The sequence below is a fragment of the Ambystoma mexicanum genome, chromosome 2p (assembly GCF_040938575.1).
Source record: "Ambystoma mexicanum isolate Mex_15411 chromosome 2p, UKY_AmexF1_1, whole genome shotgun sequence".
NCBI classification, from domain to species: domain Eukaryota; kingdom Metazoa; phylum Chordata; class Amphibia; order Caudata; family Ambystomatidae; genus Ambystoma; species Ambystoma mexicanum.
In genome coordinates, this window is record NC_090923.1 from 547,872,602 (window position 1) to 547,893,305 (window position 20,704).

General features: G+C 47.5%; 1 protein-coding gene across 1 annotated transcript in view; it reads left to right on the forward strand.

The window, feature by feature from the left end:
* The window catches only part of DNAH1 (dynein axonemal heavy chain 1), a 3,604,831-nt gene that overhangs the window by 994,768 nt on the left and 2,589,359 nt on the right, over nucleotides 1-20,704 (forward strand). The window contains exon 17 of the mRNA XM_069644003.1: nucleotides 470-611. Within this exon, the coding sequence (XP_069500104.1) occupies nucleotides 470-611 (142 nt within the window). The remainder of the gene's footprint in view (nucleotides 1-469; nucleotides 612-20,704) is intronic.

Below are 20,704 nucleotides of genomic sequence, written 5' to 3' on the forward strand. Positions count from 1 at the left end.
AAACTGTAATACTCCGCAGCTTCCACTAGATGTCGGCCTATGCACAGCATGTGAATCTAAGCAGATACAAGCATCAGAAATACGATTACGGTGAGTAATGTATCCCATATTAGTACATCTCATTGCGCTCTAAAGGTTTATGCGAACGTTCCTTCATCCTGAGTATTGCTGACTTTCCTGTAGATCCTGCAAAGAGGAAAATCTAAAAGCCTATAGCTGTTGCACTTGTTTCCCTGTAGCTGTGCTGCCCTAAACAAATTATTATCCTATTGAGAGATTGTTATTGTCTGTTTTGTTCCAGGCTTTACAGATTCCAAACTATGCATTCATATTGATTTGATATTGCAAATTGACCTAATTGATCCTAATCCTCAAACCCAGATACACCTGTGCAGTGATACTGTTATGACTTGACTGTTACATTAAAACTGACATTTCAATGAATGCCCCTGCACTTTCTGTTCTTTAGATGGGCTGTGATTGGTTGGCCAAATAAAATAATGTCTGTGAAGGAAACAGTCCAGCTTCAACATCTGGAAGATGAGGATAGATTCCGAATGGTTCAACAGATTGACCTGAATAACTTCCTTGAGCGTATTGATGGCCTGGCGGTAATACCCTTGTTATTTTCAAAATGTTTCACATGGACTAAATTGATTTAACTTGCAGTATTCATGTACTGTATCTATCTGTGTATGTATGTATGTATGTATGTATGCATGTATGGATGTATATGGAATTTATAGAGTGTGAACATCCAACCAGAAAGTCAGTTTGACGCTTAGGCAATACACATGTGGCTAGGATGATTGATGTTGCTTAGTTAAACCAAAATGGGCAGGTTTTTCTGAACATCACGTGTGCATGCTTAATTATTAGAATAGGAAATTCCATTGCTTTGTGGAAACAGGCAATATCTTCCATCCATACCCTAAGAGCCTTCAGTATCAAGCATGGCTATTGAGCAATAGTGTTTCAGGGCCATGACTGGTCTAATGAAGGGCTGGACATTTTGGTGGGTTGCAGGAGGCAAGGTGCACAGAAGCTCTACTCATATAGGTGGCTGCTCTTCTGTAGGAAGTGCAATCAGGAGGGAATTGACCCCATCTCCGCTTCAGTGGTAAGTGTTGGGAAAGGTTTTCTTTTTACAACTTTCCCTCCATAGTTTCCAACGGAACCCCATTTGTTTTGCTTAGTTTTTATCCTGTCCTGACCTTTTGAAGGGAAGTGAATCCTTCAGTTTGACTTCTCTTACCTTTTGCTCACATGATATGGGGAAACTGATCAGTCCTTCAGACTACCAGTACTGGGAAACTTTATTTCCCTTTTGCATTCTTGAATTTTTAACATTGCACAGAGCATCTTCCAATGCAGTGCAAGGGGGGTACTTTTTTATCACCCTATCATTTTACACAGAGTTTTGGTTACGTTTATGTGCCTATAAACAAGTTGGTGGCAGCAGTTACATTTGTACTGGTTTTGTATTATTTTTTGTGTGCACATTTGCATTTACCGTGTATGGCTACTAAACATGGCTAGTGTCTTAAAATGGCCATGCCACAAGATGTTTGCTTGCTTTTTGGTCATATTATCGTTTGGCCTTCTTCCTGCAAACTCGGGTCAAGAAAGCTCTGTTTGAATGGTACAGATCCTTACCATTGGTGGGCTTGGACTTGCTACCAGCTCGAATATTGATTAAACGGAGGACCTCTGAAGCTATTCATCAAATCTACGTTGGAACCTAGAATCCCTCAAAGAAGAGCAGCCTGCTGAAGATCCAAAGATCACTCCTGAAGTGGCCCAGTATACCCTCCTATGTCCGGCCCGGTGAAGCGCTGCTCCTCTGCCTGATCTCCGAAGACCCTAAGCAGTGCTTCAGCCCTTGGACTAGTGGGGACAACTAGTCTCAACGCATTCTCGAGGGTCCAGCCCTTCAGATCCTTTGACAGTGTCCCTAGGCTGCCCGGTGGACTGACCCACTCTCTCGTGGGCTACCTTGCAAGAACAGTCGCTGTTCCAGATTGAAGTCCAGATCTTTGGTGGTCACCAGCTTGTGCCACAAGTCGCCTTCTGCCCGAATTTCAGCATCCCACCTTCACGGGTACCTGTCCTGGAACAGCTGTTGTGACTGCAACTGGAAAGACACCTGTCATCGCCTGCAAACAGTGATCTTTGCTGGAACTCGTCTTCCTCCATCCAGAGAAGTATTCGAAGTAGGCCTGCACCGTTGGATTGTGCATTCCTTCACTGATGGGCTGCATCTTTCATTACCAGCCGACTGGAAGTATCCTCGAACCCGCAACTCCTGGGCACCCATCACTGGAACCGATGGAGGAAGACTGAGCCCCCAGCAACCAAATTGGAGTCAGGGATGTAAGTCAGCATCAGTGTGCATGTACTCGCCTTGTCCTCTCTGGGATAGCATTGGGAACATATCCCTTTGTCTCCTATCTCCATTCCAATCACCATTGGTTGTCAATCCTGGGTTGGTTATCCTGCCCCTGGATTAGCCTTGTATCTAGAAGATAGGAGAATACTTGCCTTTCCTCTGGTAAATTGTTGCATAACTTGGATATAGTTTGAAAATATTACTGCTGCAACCCCATTGCATCCTTTCTGAAGAGAACTCCTTCTGGTGAGAAAAATTGTATTGAACCCCATGCCTTTTGGGCACAAGGCCCCATCCATCTTAGGGTTTGAACTTCTCAAGTCGAAGTATTGCCCTGTGATTTGGGTCCCTTCATTTAGTGCATCTAACTTGCATAACGTATTAAGTGAACCTACTGGTGATTGTATATATTTGTAACGTAGAGTGTTGTGTGCAGCCATACAGATAAGGGGTGCATCAAAAAAAAAATGCAGAGTACAAATACTCCCCCCAAAAAATAGGAAATGGACAAGGTGGACCTTGAGCTGCTGCTTTCACCCACACAGCTCCATGGATATATTTGAACCAGTAGTGCACATAGTACCACAGGAAGAAACTACTAATCCTACTGCCTGATCAGAAGAAATACACATTTATCTTTTAATGTGTATGAGTAACTAGGTGCAAAGGAATACGTATTACAATACATATTTCTGTTTTTCAGTTAAAACATATTTTTACTCACTTATAAAAATACTCCCATCGGGAATTGAACTTACGTTTTTACTCCCTAAAAAATCGTTTTACTCCCAACTTTAAAAAGTAGAGAGTAAAATACTCCCACTTCAAAATCTTATCTGAAGTAATGGTTGTGTGATTATACTACATGCTAGATATATTTTCCAGTGTGTTCATAAGGCCTAAAATAAATGTCTGTGTTGTTATACTTGACTGTCTCAGTTTAATTATTGTGTGCCATAGTGTGTGGACTCATTGAGGGCCCCTGTCCCCACTCACTCTCCTGAGACTAAGGCTTAACCGCTCTCCACACTACCTTGATTGGGTTTTGGCTAACCTAGCATGCGCTCCATCTTCATCAAAACTAGGGTGGCCTCCTAAAATCTTTCCACCAGGCAAGATTCTAGAAATCCATCTTAACGATTGGGGTGCTAGATTTTGTTGTCACTGGTAAAGGGGGCTGTGGGGGGGCACAATGAAGTACTATCTGGCTGAACTTTCTAGCTCCAAACAGGGATTGTTCTTTGAGAAGTCCAGCCAGTACTGTACATCCAGGGACAGTAGGACCTGCCTTTTGGTTTGATACAGATGATGGCTTTTCTGTGTGGGCCCATGATTAGTTGTGATTTCAACTTTCTCACTCACTCTGAAGATTGCTTTCTTGGATGCTTTCTTGGATGCCATTACATCAGCCAGGTGAGTGAGTGAGTGAGCTACAGACGCTGTCGACTGATGGACTTTAAACAATTTTAACGTAAGACGAAGTGGCGCTTTGTGTGAAGCTGTACTTTCTGCCTAGAATCATCAGTGGGTTTGATAAAAAACAGTCCATACAGCTACCAACCATCTTTCCACCTAATCATCCTTCTAAGGCAGATGAGAGTCTACAAAGTCTTGAACCTAGGATGGCATTTAGCCACTTTTCAGGATGAGTACTGATTTTATTTGCTTTTTGTCTGGGGAGCAGGGTGGGGTATTGGGGGGACTATGACCAAGCAGACCCTCCAGGTGGATTGTCATATCCCAGACAGTGCACAAGGCTCTCCTGGGGATTGTGGTGGGCCAACAGTTTTCTTGAAGGGGTCCCAATTCAGGAATTCTGCGGGCCGGCAATGTGCTACTGCCTCGACCCTGATGCAAGAGCTGAGGCCTTTTTTGGTCGGGTGGTGGTGCAGCACATATTGGGTGAAATCTTTGTTGCATTGTCCGGTACCTCCAGTGCACCGCCTTCCTAATTAGTTTAATTGTCAGAGTATTTCCGTACTACAAGATGCACTGGTCCCTTTGGAAGCGTTACACACAGATGGTTCCCCTTCCCAGATGGGTGCTGTATCTGACTCTCAGCACTACACCAACATGGCGCCTATGTCACGACATTCTTGCCTTTGCCAAGGCCATGGGTCAGACGTAGCCAGCGACTTGAAATAAGACACACTGGGCTTCATTACAGGTCCAGCGGTAACCCGGCCGGTGCTACCAGTAGGTTGCCGCCGGACCCGTAAATAATGACCACACCTGACTTCCTGGTGCCACTTGGCTATTAAAGTCTGGCGGCCAGTAATTTTGTTAATCCCCATTCCCATAGAGTCCAAAACCACTCTATGGGAGTGGGGACGCGGAAACAACGGCACTGTGGTAAACGGTGCAGGTTCTTCTGTGACGGCTTTGCCTACTGTGACCGGCAGGGTCAGACCTGTTGGCACAGCAGCTCGGACGGGCAAACCCGTAGTTTTCCAGTTTGGAAAACAAGGGTGCTGGTGAGCTTACCGACACTCTTATTTCCGGACCGGCAAACTCAGCATGAGGCCCACTGCCGTTAAGTGAATGCATCACAATTCTACTTCCTTGTGGCAACGACGCTCATGTACTAGTATTCTGTCCTGCCTCATTCTTCCTGCTTTCTTGCCTACCACCTGCTCTCCTGCCCTCCACTGGCTTCTGTCCTTTGTCAGCCCTCCTTTATCCTTCCTGAAAGGTTTCTTTGTTTCTCCTCTCTTCCTGCCTCCTCCGCTATTATTGAGGACAAGAGCCATTTCAGCATTGGACCCGAATATATCGGTCCAGAGGTTTTACTCCGGAATGTTAAGGTTTTTCCTTGTGCTCTTATACCCGTTTGCAAGCACTTTCACTATTTCTTCCTGAGACTGGTGCGGCTGCTTGGAGGGACAGACCCCCGTTTCTTCACGGTGAGAACCCAGAAGCCCACAAAGGTATGGCTTTGCTGAAATAATCTTTTAAAGATAAGGAATCTGCAGAGGCAACAGTATTCATTACAAGAGCACGTTGCATACCATACGGGTAACGTTGGTTCTTATGGATGTGATGTCTCTTCTACAGATTCCTTACCGCACATCCAAAATAGTCTGACATGACATTTGTAGACTTCTCAGACGTGTATATTTTATAACACAACGAGACACAAAGGACCTAACCCATAGTAGGCCTGCAGAGCTATGCAAAGAACCTTTAATTCAATACATTATGCCACGTCGCTAGTGTTATGATTGATCTCAAAGTGGGTGAAATATGTTCACGTCTGGAAGTCAGTAAGATGAGAAGAGCAGCAGCATTCTGAAACCTTTGTAGTCTTTTTATGACATATTTTGGTATGCCTCAATAGATGCCATGTGCATAGTCCAAGGAGGCCTGGTCAAATGCTGAGATAGCCTGGATATGGAAGTGCTGTTCTAAATATGGAAGTAGACTTTTGATCATTTTTAGATGAGAAAGTCTTTCTGAATCACTTGGATGATTTGTAGGATAGATAGTTCTTTGTCAATGATGGAAGGGTGGATCGTCCCTAATAGGTTGCTGGGCTGTGCCCACCTACTCATCGCACATTATGGAGGAGTTGGCCATTAAAAACAAATCAGAAAGAGACCATTGCATGGGAACACCATCTCTCTCTTCAGGAATACCGTACTCCAACGCATGGGCCATGCCTAGATAGGGCATTCAGCTCCCCAAGCCAATTATGATCCATTGGGCATGCTAACTCTGTACTTGCAGGGAGAGGTGCTACTCCTGTGCTGCCACCTCACTACATGCTTGATTGAAAGCGTTAAGACATTAAAGTTTCAGGGCCTCAGAAATGGGCAATATCATGCAGGTGGAGAAGCGGAGGGACCGGGCCGTCATGGCAGTCAGGCAGTTGAAACAATGGGGTATATGTGTGCATGTGTCTACATGCTGCCACCATCAACAATTAGTTGGGATTGTGGCCCTTTAATTAGTGGCAAGAATATGTATGTTGAGCCATGAGTATTAAGAGAAAACATACCCAACAATAAACCTCAGAGACCACTACATGGATGCAAAAGCAGCATGTGTTTTAATCCCTGACCTGTTGATCCCCAAATGTTGAATTTTTTATTTCACTGCTTTTAAATTCAGAGCAGCAGTAAAATGCAGGGGAAGACCTCCACACCCTAACCTCAGGCCCCACCCCTATAAGAACATCTGCTTTCCCAAACCTAGTATCTTTATTTTAGTTAATTTATTGTAGGTACATTTCTTTGTAATGAATATTCTGCATTAAACATGTGCATTGTGAATGTTCTGCAATTAAATCACTGGGATCTGTGAGGGGTCAGAAATGAAAGCCGGACACCAAGTTGTCATGTTTTTGGTTAAAGACTTTTATTAACATAAACGGGTTGGGAAAATGCCGTTCTGTCCCTGCTCTAAAAGGAACATCCCTAACCATAACCAAAAACTAATGGTCTGTCTTTGTCAGGATATCAGAAATCAAAGGCCGTCCTTGCGTCTGAATGTCCTATCCTGACCCTCACACTATAAAAAAAAAATGAAGTGATAAGGGAAATGTCTTTTACCTGATATTTTTAAAAAGTGTCCATAAATGAAAATATAATAGCTCCAACACAAACTTTCTCCAAGGTAACAGAACCTTGGTGCCAGAGGGTGGTTCCCTCCCCCTGGATTCTTCAAATGGGATGACAATGTCTCTGGTTCTAACAGTTCTTTGGGTCTCTCCTTGGCCAGCAATAATACTGTTAGATAAAACACTGTTCAACCTTGTGGTTTCCTTACAAGTTCCTTCTTTATTTTCTTTTTATTTTTTTTATTTTGTGTATGTTCAAAAAGAACTTTACAAAAGAGAAAGAGCTGAAAAGCTGAATTCCGAAGTAGCTAACTAGGGTGGGACACTGAATCTGTTATCATTTTCATCGTGTGTTCCAAAATGTTTACAGTTGCCAAGAGCCAGGTTTTTCGGTCTCCGCCGATCAATCTGTTCCACCATTTTTCTTCATCCCACCCACGATCGTCCACTATTAAGTGTTTTAGGTAGACCAATCTGAGATTCAAGTTTTTCGGGCATTGCAGAAGCAGGTGTCGGATGGATTTGGTTTTATTCTCACACAAGTGACAAACGCTAGAGTCGGAAAGGCCTCTAATCCTGCGAATTTCATTTGTGTCCAGTAGATTTATCCTTAGGAGAGAATTTCGTGCCCCCCTACTGGGGAATTTTTGTAGGTACCTCATTGGCTCATTGAGCTTGTAGTGCGATGGAGGCAAATGATGGAGTAATTTGTTGTTGGAAGCAGACTCTTGTGTTTGAATCCAATCAAGCTCTTTCAATTTTTTAAACACTCTAGTTGGATTTGCACTGAAGTCGGCTTCTGAGCAAGCGACCGGCTGGACTAAGGCCGTGTTTGCTTCTTTCCATGCTGCTAGCATTTTCACCTTTCCCGATTGTAACTCCTTATTTAGCAGACCGTAAATTTCCTCACTTTCGTCCATGATGCATTTTCGGTATAGCCTGAGAGCGTTGATGTTTACTGTTGTCTTTAACGACACAAGACTGCGTTCTCTCCGAATTGCAGCTATGGACGTAGATTTTGGAAGGGAAAAGACCCCTTTCCAAAACAGACTTTCTAGTTTTGGCCAGATTTTGTTAGGAATCAGGCATAGCTTCAGTGCCATAGGTAATAGAAGGGACAACTTTTTTTCTGTAGAATTCTATCACTGGGATGCATGAGAATTTTCCAAATTTTATGTCGATCGCCTTTCCTTGTGATGTCAGCTTCTTTATTTTGTTTTGGAGGTTTGCCTGCATGGAGGTCTCATGTTTAGAGCTATCCATCAAAACACCTAGGTATTTGTATTCTGTGACTTTCTCAATCTCATTTTCCTCCAGACACCATTTGAATTTGTCTGCACTTTTTTTCTGGCCGGCCTCCAGGATCATGATTTTAGTTTTCTCTTTATTTATTTTTAGATTGTTTTCAGACGTTTAGCGCAGAAGATTTGATAACTGTCTCTGGAGGCCGATCTGGGTCTGGTCAAATAAGATAAGGTCATCTGCATACAGTAGGTGGCTAATTTTTGCAGTGGCCATAGACGGTGGAAAGGTCCTTGACAGATCTTCTGAGTCACCATAGTCGCCTATGTAGGCTAGGAACAACGCTGGGGCAAGAGGGCATCCTTGTTTCACCCCTCGACCCATCTGTATTTCACCTGACAGGTTGCCCATTTGGGACAGGCGGACCCTGAGGGTGGTTTCTGAGTGAAGAGCCTTGATTGGTTGCAGAATCTCCTGGGGACAACCCCACCCTTCTAGTTTTTTCCAAAGGCGGTGTCTATCGACTAGGTCGAAGGCCTGAGAGAGGTCTATAAAAGCCACAAAGATCCTCGGTTTGCCCTCCAGGACCTTACTTTTCCGGGTGCTGATGGTTAGTATATTTGCCGCCGTGCCCACGTTTCTTTTAAAGCCTGTTTGAAACCTGTCCTTGCAAGTGGCCGATTTTGACCAGGATTGGAATCTTTTCAAGAGCAGTTTCCCAAAGACTTTCCTGATGCAGCCCAAGAGGGCTATAGGGCGGTAGTTTAGTGGATCTGCAATATCGCCTTTCTTGTAAATTGGGACAATGATGGCTTTCGTCCACGAAGGTGGAAGGGATTTCTGGGCGGCGCATTGCGAAAAGATGGACGCGATAAGCGAGGCCCATTCCTCTGCGTTTTTTTTCAAATCATGTTTGAAATTCCATCCGGGCCTGCCGCTCTGGAGTTATTCAGCTTTTTGATGTGATCTCTGATTTCTGCCTGATCGTCCAGTTTCAGCCAGTTTTTACTGATCGATTTCTTTTCAGGTGGGTCCATGGAGTGCAGAGCTTGGAAGAGGGAAGAAAAGTGAATGATCCATTTTTGTTCCGCCATGGCGTTGATGGTCGTGTTGTTATATGAAGGTGCCGATGTTTTTAGCAAGGACCAGAATTCTCTCACTTTGTTTCCACCGATGGCCTTTAGCATGGATTCTGCATCCTGCTGGTAAAGTTGAGGGCGGTGATGTTTCGCCCAGTTTTTGTATGTTTTTGTTGCCGCCTTTAGTATTTCATTGTTTTGAGGAAGGTTCCCAAGCCGCCTTTTCAACCTGCATAATTCACGTCTTTTTGCAAACAGAGTGGTGTCAAAAGAATGTCTGGGCGCAATGAAGGTTGAGGCCGACGATTTTGGTTTTGCCCTGTATTGGACTAGTAAAGGTACATAGTCCAAAGAATCTTTTCCATCGGTATTCACCCCCAGCGCATATTTTGCTGACAGGTTTGAGACTGCTTGCGCTGTCAAGTTCAAGCGATTTCCCCGGGAATTTGGTTCAACCCCCGAGACGAACGGAGCCGGTGTTTCGAAATGGTTTTGCAAAGTGATGATAAGCTGGTTGTGGTCACTGGCTTTTGTTTTGCGAACATCGAAGTCTTTCACCTTTGCCAGGAGATATCGTGAGGTAAAGATGTAGTCGATGGTAGCATGGAGGGAGCCTTGATCCCAGGTAGGAAGACGATGAGCGTTTGGGAAAGCTGAATCCAGATTCTCAATTTTTCTTGACGCCATTAGAGCGGACCACAGACTCCCTCTTTTGACGGCAGAGGTCACAGATGAAATTCTACCCAGCTTTGTAGGCCTATCAGAGAATTGAGCGTTCAGATCGCCGCAAATTATAATCGAAGGGACCTGGTGGAATGCTTGGATTTCATCTACTAGATTTTCCATTATGGCTAGGTAGGTGTGTTGGTTTATGGCAGCTAGATTCCAGTAAGTGTTGATGATTGCTGTTTGTGAGATTGTGCGATTTGATTGTTCCTCCCAGTCTAGTATTACTGCCAGGATTGAGAGGTTAGATAGGAGAGTGGCCTTGATCTTCAGGCCAATCCCCTGCCGGCAGGCAATGAGAAGTCCCGATGTTGGGCGGCCTACAATACCTTTGTTGGCGGGGGGCCAATATGGTGTCATAGCCGTCCATTGCCAGTGTTTTCCGAAGCCATGTCTCTTGTAAGCAGATGATATCGAATGAAGCCAAATTTGCGTCTCCCGGCATTGTTAGGTGAAGATGACCGCGGGTGTTCCATGAGCAGAGGTGGAGGGCAGATGGTTTTTGGTCGACTGTCGGGATGTCCACTGACCCTTTGGGCCGACCTGCGCATTGCTATTTTTTCGTTAGTGTGAGGGCCTTGGGAAGCCAGGCCCACAGTCCCTGTAGTTTTTCTCTCGATTGTTTGTTGCTGACCGAACTTTCTCTTATCGCTAAGAAGCGATTGCTGTTTCTCTGAACAATGCGGTCGCCAGGGTCAGGTTCCGCATTGACATTTTGCGTTTTAACTGAGCTGGTCCCCCGTCGCTCGAGGCTTTTCTTCAGGCCTAGCGGCGTGGGTTTTTTCTGTGTAGTCTCGATGATGGGAACTGAGGGCTTAGAGTTGTGACTTTCAGTTGTTTGATGAGTTCCAATGGGTCTTCTAACTTCGCTCCTATTTTCCTTTTCTCGATTTTTGACCTGGCCTCCCAAATTTCTCCCCGAGTGTCCTGACTTCTGAGATTGGAGTTTCTGGTTTTAATTATTCAAGGTGTACCCTAGAGATGCCAGTTCCTCCTTTACTCGAGCGATTTCCTTTTTTGCGCTCGTGGAGGCAATGTAGATGTAAGCTTTTGCTCTGTGATTTGAGTGGTAAGGGTCCACTAGTTTTAAGTCTGGGGATTTTATCCCACGTAGGGCTGGGACAAGGCTGAACAGTGTGAGCAGTCCTCTTCTATTCAGAATTATGTCAACATCGTTGTCTACATGTTGTTCCAGCTTTATGGGAGACACACCTGGATGGTGATTGACCTTTCGATATTGTTCAGTTTGAGAAGTATAGTGGTGATTTGAATGAGACCCCCTGTCGTTTGTTTCTCCCCCCCCCCCCGAGTGTTGTCTGCTTTGCATCTTGATGTGACGATCAGACACCGCCCCCCCAGCCTTCCCGGAAGCGTGCTGGTTGCAGGAGGTCAGCCTTTTGCGCCTTGGCGTGTCGTGGGCCCTGGAGGATGCGAACAACACCACTTGGAAACTAGGGGGGCTGGAGGACTTCTGTCTTGGCCCCTGGTGGAGTTTTTTCCTATGCTCTTCCAGGGTGCTGAACTTTGGCGAGGGTTCTTCTTCCGATGGATCTTCAAGAATTTCGTGATCGTCCTGGGAGCCAGAATCCACTAGCGAGGCTGCGACGCAGGACACCCGAACTTTATTTCCTTCCTTGGCGGCCAATAGGACTTGGGGATCGTCAATGTGCTGGGAGATGTTCATCAAGTCCTCCTCTGCCAAAAAGTCCTCCGTTGAACGAGGCAAGGCTATGTTCACCTTTTGTATGACTGATAGGTGGCCCAAAATTTGAACAGTATTTTCAGCTACCTCTGCTCTTGTGTTTAGGGTTGAGGCCCGCAAAGGAACTTGTTTTTCTTTTTGTTTTGGGTCCTCGCCTCTTGATTTAGGAATTTCTGGTCTCGCTGTTGAGTACATCGAGTATGCACGCTCTTCTGTTCCCGCAGGTGTTTTTTGATGTGGAAGAAGTTGCAGGGGATCGTCTGTAATGTCAATAACCTCTTGGGATGCTGGCCTGCTGTCAGCAGTGGGAGTAGACCTTTGAGTAGCAGAGGTAGAAGCTATTGGAGGAAGTTGTACCGGCAGATTGAGAGCGCACACAGCAACATCCGAAGGATTTTCTAAGGGGTTTGGCACAGAGACTTTTCTCCCTTTTTCCACGTCCGATTTTAGGTTCTTCAGTTGTCCATCTAGGGCGGTGATGTAGCCTTCTAGAAATGTTAGTTTTGTATACATCAGCGCTTGAATCGAGGTGTGATCTTTTAAGTTCTTGTTTATCCCCTCATAAAGTTTGGTGAACGGATTCAAGGCTATGGTAACTGCTGACATGATTGATAGGATATCCCGCTTGTTTTGCGACGGTGATTACGTTTGAGACGCCGGTAGTTGCGGGTGACTTTTTGTGGCCGGTGTTGATATTTGACTCTCATTTAAAAGCCTTCTTACTACGGGGGTAGATGATAGCTCTAAGGATCCACGTCTGTTTCGTTCAGATTGTATCAATTTGTGTTGAAGATCAGCAGACAGTCCTTCCTGAGAAGGTCGGGTTGGCTGCCTTTTGTCTATAATAATTTGGTGTGTGTCTTGGGATGTGTTTCCGGACAGCTGGACCTTAGTGGGCGCGTCCACCTTTTGATCTCGGGCAGTTGGTGGCAGAGTGATTTGTGACCGGCCCAAATTTGGAGTACCTGGCGGTTCCTTGTTTGTCTGCTTATTTTAGTGAGTTGGACTATGGATGGGACCTTGTGTGTTCGTTTGGTGGTCAGGGACTGTTTTACCTGAGGGGCCACGGATTTCTTCTCACTGTTATTTGGAGGTGTAGTTGGAAACTCTGGACCCCTTTCAAACGGTCCTGAGGGCGAGACTATGGGTTGCGGGGCGGGAGAGATTGCCTTCAGAGATTTTGCCCACTGAAGCCGAGTTGGAGAAGATTGAGCCTTTTGCACCTTGGAGGCATCTTGGGTCTTTGGCAGCTGCTCTGCCGCCGGGGCCCTTTTTCTTGCTTTTTCTGGTGGTTGACACATTTTTACGGCCTCCAGGATCTCCTCATCAGTGAGGTCCTCTTGCCTAAACAGAGGATCCGGGGCAAAGGCGTGGAAGAAGTCTGTTACTAGGCTTGCAACCGAGGGCTTTATAGACTGAGGTTTCCTTGGTTTTTTGGCGTTTTGGCCACTGGTTTTGATTTTAGAAGATACTAGGCTTGTAGGTTTTTTTTTTTTGTTGAGTTTTTGGTTTTGGAGGTCCTTTTCTTCTCAGAGCGCAGATTTTTCTGTAGTCCGCAGACTCCACCTCCTTCCAGTGACAATTTTTTAGATTTGGGGCACCTACAGAGGAAGCAGAGGGCACCTCTGCAAGCGATGCGGGACTGGGATTAAGTGGTTTTTTAGTTGGAGTTTCCGAACCCCTCCAGTCAGCTGGAGACCGGGGGATAATTTCCTCAAGAAGGGAAAGGGTTAATTTTCTGAGCCCATGTGCACTTGTGCCTCGATTTGTAACCAGGAGTTCATCCCTGTGTGAGTTGGCCCCCACTCCCGTGGGGGGCACTTTTCCAAAAGATCGGCATGGGCTGAAGACGAAGTTGAGTTTGTCGAGGGGGGGGCGTGGCGCCACTCCCCCAATCCACTCCTCGCTCGAGACCTCAGCGGATGACGCCGCCCTGACGTCCACAGGCTCCGCCCCCTGGACGACTCGCGGCTGGCGGGCTGCAGTCTGGCCCTTTGCGGCCCCCCCCCCCGCTCACGGGCTCGGTCCTCCCTGTGAGGGGGATTCCGCGGTTGCAGAAGCGAGGGCGGGAGTCGCAGCGCCACAGAACTAGGCGGCGGTGAGTGAAAATCTTCTTCGCAAGGTTTTTACAATTCTGCAAGGCTTCCTCGCGTCAGGGGGGCGGGAGTTTTTCTTGCAGGTGGTTCTTTGATTTCCGCCCGCCGTTGGAAAAGAGCAACTGAAGTTAGTGGTTGACTTTGAGTCGTAGCAGGTGTAAACAAATTCTGAGCACCACGAGATTGCAATTTGGGTTTTTAATGCTTCTAAGCAGGCAGCCCTCCTCGAACTCCATAGAGTCTGACACAGAGTCTAGTGCAAAATCCAAAGGTGGCGATGGTTCCGGGATGGACGCCATGGCAGCCATGCACAGACTGCCAGAGACTGCACACTCGTTCCTTCTTTATTCAATCACACACTGTCCTTTCTTGGGACTTCCCTGTAGGTTTACAATTTGCCTGGTATTCTCCCCTGCCAGGACTTCTCCAGCGTTCCATCTGCCTGGTATACTTCCTTGCCAGGACTTTTCCTATGCTTGCTGCCTGGTTTACTTGCCTGCCAGGACTTCCTGTTTGAATCTAAGTGTAACAGTCTCTCTCTATGTTCACAATTAGGTATCTTTTCCTTGAGTCAGTGTTTTAAATGCTTTCAACGTTCACTTTCGGTTTTCCCCATATCGGCATCTCATGCACTCATATTTTAGGGGTTGCACTGGTATTCTGCCCATTAGATTTACAAACGATCTTCTTATCATTCCTGATTTCGTAACATTACCAAGTTCGAATTGTGTTTGGCGCGGTTGCCGAAATGCCCCGGCGTCCCCACTTTGCTTGGGCTGACACACTGGTTCTTCATGGCATCTTTGGTCCCGGTCGGGCTTATGCGACGCAGCGACGCAGCTCTGCCGCTTGCCTTCCATTCTGGATTGCCTTAATGTCTCTGCGTTTCTGTAGCCCTGCTTGCTCGCGCAACGATTCTTGCCCTCTTTGCTGGTGAGCCACTGGCTCCACCACTCCGACTCGTGCCACTAGCTTCTGCATGCCTTCACAGGAGATGCAACGTCTTCTCTCGAGTCTCTTGAGCTTTCTGAGCTTCCATTTTTTTAAAATGTATTTTATTAACATGTCAACAATCAAGTCTGGTATAAACATTACATCCACACCCCTTGTGCGTTTCACTGTCAATTTACCCCAACATTTTCTTTGACTCCCCCAGCACCCTCCTCCACCCCTTCCCGGGGACTGTCTACTGTCTATGGTTCCTCAGCACTTTATCTTTCATCCGGTTGTGGCCTCTCTGGGCCATATCTCTCAAGGAAGGCAGCCCACTCCATTTCCCTTGATGGGACCAGGCCATGTATATGTCCGGTCAGCTGCTACATCCTGTATATGTCCATGGCTTTTAAGACCCACTGCTGCTCACCTGGGAGTTTCGCTCTCTTCCATCACCCCGCCAGGCAAGCTCTAGCTGCCAGCAATAGGTAGTGGGCCATGTAGGGGAGCTTCACCCATTCCCCATCCAGTGTCTCCATCCCAAACAGTACCAGAAGGGGACCCTTATGTCTTTCCACCCCATCCAAGGCCTTTATCCATCCCAGGACCTCCCTCCAGAACTCCTGTACCTCCGCGCATGACCACCACATAAGCCAATAGTCTGCTTTTGGCCCACGATTTCTCCAGCAATGGGGTTCTGCCCCTGGATACATTTTGGATAGAAGAAACCTATTAGACTGGTCTGCATGCCCACAGGGGAGTGCATCTGATAATGTTATCTTTGCTATACCTGGGAAAAGTTATTTCAATATACTGGATGCCAGAGGGCTTTAAAAAAAATACATAATTTAATATAATATCATTGATGCACACATAAATCCATGGTACCACACAGTTATTTAAAATTGAAAACATCCACGAGTTGCTTCTCACCCGGGGACTCATTGCCAGACTTCAAGGCGCGCACGGCACACTACCCCTTTGTTAGACCCAGTGATGCCCAATGGCTTAGCACAACATTTGGCAGCTCCCCTGCGAGCCATCCTTTGGGGGCACCCCCAAGCTGATTAACAAAGCACAGGGCATGCCACACCCCAGGCCGGTCCGGACCACCACATGTTAGCAATGCCCATGATTATGCCGCTGCAGGGGCATGCACTACTGCAATTGAAATAAGTAAATATGTTTTTTTCTTTTTTAAGATTGTAGTATGAGTTAATGGTTTTATAATTTTGTAAAGGTTGATATATTATTTCTACTCTTTTTCTTGAACAAAGATATGTTCTCTTTTTGTAAAGGTTTTGTACCATATACAAATAATAAAAAATAAAAAAAGAATATATATTTTTCAATCAAAGCTTAAATGTTTAACGGAACATGGAAAGAACGGGACCGGTGTCTGGCCCCCAAATAATCCAGCCACCAGCCGTGGCTGGTGAGTTGTTTTTTTGGAAGGTGTTAATATTTGCCACAAGTATGTGATTGCGACCGAGTGTAGCGAAGGACCCGGAACTAACGAAAATGGGTTTTTGGGGGTGCGGTGGTCAGGGGGAATCTTCTCCCCTCCCCAGAGGATTTTTTTTAAATAATGGGTTAAAACATTATGGGTATTAAACAGCACACTTTCTGGGAAAATATGGATAAAAGGCCAACAATTTGGGTAAAAGGTCAACAATTGGTTTTGTAGGATGTAGGGTAAATAATCTAAAAAGTACAACAGATACAAGTCACCAAAAGTGCGCAGGGAATTTCCCAATGCATTATCATGCCGGTCCCTGCAATATCTGACAGTATAAAAAATGTTTTTTGCTGGCTGTGCCCATACATTTCCATGCTGGCACCACCAACATATGCTAGTATTCCCATATAAGACCGTACTCATGTTTGCTTTAAAAATGTTTTTATAGTATTACTGCCACTGGACACAAAACTGGCTCTGCCAATATATGCCAGAAATCCTATGTAAGAACATACTCCCGTTGGTTTGGCCATTAAAAGTGACATTTCACAATACGAAAACCTGTCCAAAATGATTCCAATGTAAGCCAGTCTATACCCATAAGAAAACATCTCATGCATGATTAGTAATAGCTGCTCAGTCAATAAAAAGTCATGGTACAGTAAAAAAATACACAGGCCGCTACACCAAAACATCAGTCTAGCGAGGTAACATTATATTGTATGGGCGTCCCTCGCTAGGGACAGGAGACGGAACCTTTTTCACCAGAAAAATCATCTTCCCCATTAAATTTAGATGCGTTCGGCGGCACAGCCCTGGGAGCATGCGCTCCCCTGACTCTGCCCATCTGCTCCACAACTCAGTACTCTTTTCCATGTCGACGGGAACGGACCGCTTTAACCAGCGCACCTGGGTTAGGCCTCTGGCCTAGTAATTCCACTCGCTCTTTCCCTACAGAAGTCTTCTTGTCTCTTTTCAATTACTAGGTACTGCTTTGTCCTCTGGCGCCACGCTTCTCCCCGGTGCATGTCGACGACAGCGGGCTTCAGCAGGAGTCCATCCTTCGAGGGTCCCTTCCCAAGGTCCGACCCCCACGCCCTCTGCCTCCGGTGCCTTGGCTCAGACCATGGCTGGGATTGCTGTACCGCGTGCGACGCCTTGACTCCGCACACGCTCATAAACCAACTAGCCAGGTGGCGGAAGCTCTTTTGAAGATCGCCTCCAGAGGACCTCAAAGCATTTGTGAAGCAGAAGACCAGGCCCAAGGTAGATGCCCTGTTCTCCTCTGCACCCCACAAGGGTGACTCCTTCCCAAGGAAGCACCCAAGCGGGAGGGATTCATCAGGTCATAAGACCAGCAACGTCACTGAGGCTGCTCCAGCTACCGGCCACCAGGCCGAGGGGTCTCAAGATCCTACTGGCTGCTACCGCTGAGGGGCAGCTAGGCACTATTACTGGGTCCCAACCCGAGGGGCTACCTGAGGGGGCGCCTACATGCAGCACTACCGGCATCACAGCCAAGGGCACTCTGCCTGCCAGGTCCCTACCTGAGGTGCAGGGTAGGCCTCCACCACCACCACCACCGGTCAGCGCACTGGTGGAAGCCGGTCTCACCTCACAACACAGAGCAAAACAAAATGGCTGCTGGGCCAGACAAAATGGCAGCTCACGCGATGCGTTTTCCCTTCGGAGACCAGGCAGGGGAACGAGCTTCCAGGTGGGATTGGTCAATCCCTGTCACTTGGCCCCCATCCCATCCTATCCATGTGACTATACCATCAGGCACGCCTCCGGCCTGTGAAGACCGGTTCTTTGAGAAGTTCCTTGCACTCATGAGATCGCCATAGATGGGTACTATCCTCAGGGACGTGATCAGGGACATGCTCCCTCCTGCTCAGCCGCAGGTACCCACTGCCACACTGCCCCTGGGTCCAGCTCCCATGCCCGTAACAGTCACGGGAGCCCCCACCCTGCCACCTCAGCAGCCTCTGGCACTGATAATCGGCACGCCACAGCTTCCTGCGCCCAGCCCTCCTCCGGCTCCCCCAGACCCACAAGACACAACAGTGGACACGAACGAGGATGAGGACCGGACACTTCGTCGGCCAAAGCTTTTCACGAGCAGCTCGCGGGCCTGACTGTGTACCTAGGAATCCCGCAGCCACAGGTGGAGCAACCAGAGGCGGGGATAATGGCTGAAGTTCTCGCACTACGCCCTACTGCCAGAACAGAAATCCCAATTCAGAGGGACATAGTAGCGCTTGCCAAAAAAGGGTGGCTAAAGCCACACTCTACCCAGCCTACCAATAGGCATTTTGATGCTAAATACAGGCAAACGGAAGGGCACCTCCCTCTTATTGTCGGCGCATCCCCAACCAGATACCTCAGTGATAGCGGCAGCATCACTGTACTCCAAGCCACAATCTTCTTCGGCGACTTCAGCCTCAGCAATCCTGGGCAAGGAGGAAAAGATCTTGGAGGCGTTTGGGAAGAAAATGTATTCCAACGTCACTCTACATCTGAGCCAGGCCAACGCGGATGCCATGTTGGCTGCTGGCAACCAGAAGTTATGGGGTGAGATTGCCGATTTCCTCCCTGAGCTCCCTACACACAGCCAGGCTTGCTTCAAGGCTGGGCTGGCTGAGGCCAAAATCATGGCACAAGACATAATGGAGTCTACGGTGGCCCACATTGACACTTCAGGTCGGGCCATTTGCATTCCCACGGACATGAGAAGGATGGCATGGCTAAGGGCTACAAAATTCAATCCAGATATGCAGAACCGCATACTAGACCTGCCTTTCAAGGGGGGGGGACCTGTTCCATTCGACAACGGATGAGGAACTCGATAAGAAAAAGAATAGCTCATAGACAGCGAAATCTTTATCGATCCTCACCAAGTCCACTCCTAAAACCGACAGCCAAACGCACCAGCGCTCGGACAAGGGTCGGTCCTTCGGAGGCTTCAGAGGCTTTCAGGAGAGATGGTCCCAGCAAATGGACAGATCCCCTAGCCAGCCCAGGTGCAAGCAGCACAAAGCGGCTAACAAGGGATTTTCCAGTCCCCCTCCTCAGCCCCAGCATCAGAGGGGAAGAATTTGTGACAGGCCCATCCGGATGCACGAGTGTCCGTGGGGGCCAGGCTTGCCCTTCACACACACAGCGCTGGCGAACAAAGTTCATGGACCCATGAATCCTCTCAGTAGTATCCATGGGCTTCCGGCTCCCCATTCCCCCCTCTCCTCCTTCCTCCCCTTTGCTCCAGCAGATTGGTACAGCAACTCTATTGGCGGAAATACGCTTGTTATTAGCGAGCCAGGCAGTGGCGGAAGTCATGTTCTCACAGCAGGGCACAAGCTTTTATTCACAAATTTTCACCATGCACAAAAAGAACCAGGCTGGCCTGAGAGTTGTTAGACCTTTCCACCTTGAACCTTTCCCTCCCTCTCCAAAAGTTCAAGATGGTTACCCCAGTCTTCATAGGGGAGACATTGTGTGCAGGAGACAGGATGTGCTACCTGGATCTGTAGGATGCCTACCTACACGTCCTGATGTGGGAACCCCATCGGTCCTTCCTGAGGGGTAGGATCATGGGTTTTCACTTTCAATACAGGGTTCTACCCTTTGGACTCAATTCGGCCCCCAGGGTCTTTACAAGGCTAATGAACGCAGTGGTAGCTCTGCTCAGGGCACAAGGCCTTCATATTTACCCATATCTAGACGACTGGCTAGTCAGGGCGAGATCTCCGGAGGTGGTCCAACATATGGCATCCACCCTCATGGATGCACTATACGACCTAGGATTTTCTATCAATCTCGAAAAGGCACAGTTGGTGCCCACACTGAGCCTGACCTTCCTGGGACTTATCGGGGACACGAGCTCCGAGAGGATCTACTCCTCGGAGGACGAGATTACAGCCATCAGAAGGGACACTGGGCATTTTCTCAGCAGAGCAGTGACCTTGGCGTGGTGGTACCAACACCTGTTGGGAGTTCTGGCTGCATGTCTTCTGGCAGTGCCACATACGAGGCTCGAAATGAGGCAACTGTGCTACATTTCTCAGCCTCCTGGAACCAGGAGAAGGGTTCGCAGGCGGAGTAGGTCAGCATACCACAACAGCTCCACCAGGGTCTGGTCTGGTGGGGTACAGACAACAACCTGTGGATAGGCAGGCCCTTCCGGCAACCATTACCTCAGGTCACCATTACCACAGACTCATCCCTAGAGGAAGGGGGAGCTACCCTGGACAGCCACAGCATCCATGGCGTATGGTCCTGACGGGAGCAGCTGGCGCACATCAACTGGCTAGAGATGATGGCTATCTGGCTTGCTCTTCAAGCCTTTCTACCTATTATCGCTGTCAGGGCGATTCTCATTCAACATCTGCATGTATTACATCAACACGCAGGGTGGCACCCGGTCCCTGCCCCTCTGCAGACATTTGGGAGTGGGCTCTGATGAACAACATACACCTGTCAGCATTCCACCTCCCAGGGGAGTCCAACCTAGAGGCGTACAG